The 1,696-nt window shown below is 31.4% G+C and overlaps 1 protein-coding gene across 1 annotated transcript; it reads right to left on the bottom strand.

Moving 5' to 3' along the window:
• On the bottom strand, positions 771–1,606 carry LOC107616543. The gene has a single exon (XM_016318499.2). It carries the CDS (start codon positions 1,529–1,531, stop codon positions 1,010–1,012), a length of 522 nt encoding a protein of 173 aa, XP_016173985.1. The 5' UTR covers positions 1,532–1,606; the 3' UTR covers positions 771–1,009.

A 1,696-nucleotide genomic window follows, 5' to 3' on the forward strand; every position in this document is an offset into this window, starting at 1 on the left:
TAATTTATTAATATAGAATTATAAATTATGTTTCTATTATTTGAGCCAACTCGTGAACTTTTGTTGAGCGGAACTTGAGCTTACGATATAGGCTCGATTGTTAATGAGTCGAGTCGTGAACTAAGCTTAATTTTCGTGAGTTGAGTTTAAACTTGGTCTACCTCGATTCAACTCGACTCACTTCCAGCCCTAATCGTCGTTGAGGACATCTTTTTATAAAAAAAATATAAAAAGTAAATGTTAATTGAACAACTAACATGATTCAAATTAAAAGTGAATAAGAAGTTTGAATAAGTTTTATATAAATGAAGATTAAGTAAAAATTAAAAAAAGTCTAAATTTTTTGTACTCTTAATGATTCACACAAAAAAAAAAATCTCTAGTAGGGCATAAAGTAGATATGAGAAATGACCTTTTTTTGTATACCTTGACAGGGTGTGGTGTTGATATTAATATGGATATTTAGCTTTAGGTTTTTTTTTTCCGCTTGAACTATGCTCCACTCCACTCTGTTCAGTTGAGATTTTTCTTCTCAAGAAAAAAAAAATTAGAAGGATCCTTCTTGTTGAGTGAGTTTTAGAATTTGAAAGTCTTGATCTTGTAGATAAAGTTTTCTGAAAATTTACTCATTTCCATTGAACACCCTCTCACAAGCCACAATTAGAATTTAAATGTTAAAATAGTAGCGATTCCAAAATAAAAAAAGTGAATATTGAAATAAAAAATTGAAATTTAAGAAAGATTTTCTTTCTTTTTTTATTTTTCATTTCTTGGCATTTTCTTTTCTCAGCTCTCTTTCTTGCATGAAATACACACTAAAATTCTCTCCATTATTGGAACATAATATAATTTAATTATAACACTACCTAGTAAATACCCTGACCTTGATCATCAAAATCAAAATTTAAAATCTCTACTATAACATCTATACTACAAACCCCATAAAAGTAAAAAATAAAAAATTAAACATACAACTTGTAATTTAATGAAAGCATGCAATAATGTAATCCTAATAGGCCTTGTGATGAATCCAAGACTCTTCTCTTTGCATCTTCAATTGCTTGTAGAAGTTCCCAATAAAGGCTTCAGCTTTTGCAAACAGTTCTTGCCCATTATCAACTCCTCCAATCTCATCTTCCGCCTTCAAATCATCATCATCATAATCATATTCATAATCCTCATCTGCATCGTCACCTCCAATGAAGAAAATGCTCGGCATTGAACCGCAATTTCGCGCCTTTTCTTCCACTTTTGCGACGCAAACAAACTTCTCCTCAGATGCAAGCTTTTCAACAGTAATACTTTTGTTAATAAGAGGCTTCTGAGCTATAAAATTAACGTGTTTTCTTTCGTTTAACGGCCTTGAAATAACCGTAAGAAGGCCTGCCTCGGCACCAAGTGCTATGATGAGGAAATTGGATATGAAGTACATGTAGGTGGGTCTTAGAGAAGAAGGTAAAAGGGGTGTGATTACAAGGAGAAGAAGAAGGATAAAGAGCACTATAACTTGAGAATTCTTAAACTTTGTCATAATAATGAATGTGGAAGAGAAAGAGCAACTATGGAAGGAATAAGAGGATTTTGTGGTAGTTGAAAGTAGTAAGAATACCGGACATATATATAGAGAGACACCAATAATCAATTTCTCGAAAATATTAAAATGAATAATTACACAAATCAATCACTAAGGTTTTAA

This window comes from Arachis ipaensis, chromosome B01 (genome assembly GCF_000816755.2).
Source record: "Arachis ipaensis cultivar K30076 chromosome B01, Araip1.1, whole genome shotgun sequence".
Taxonomy (NCBI): domain Eukaryota; kingdom Viridiplantae; phylum Streptophyta; class Magnoliopsida; order Fabales; family Fabaceae; genus Arachis; species Arachis ipaensis.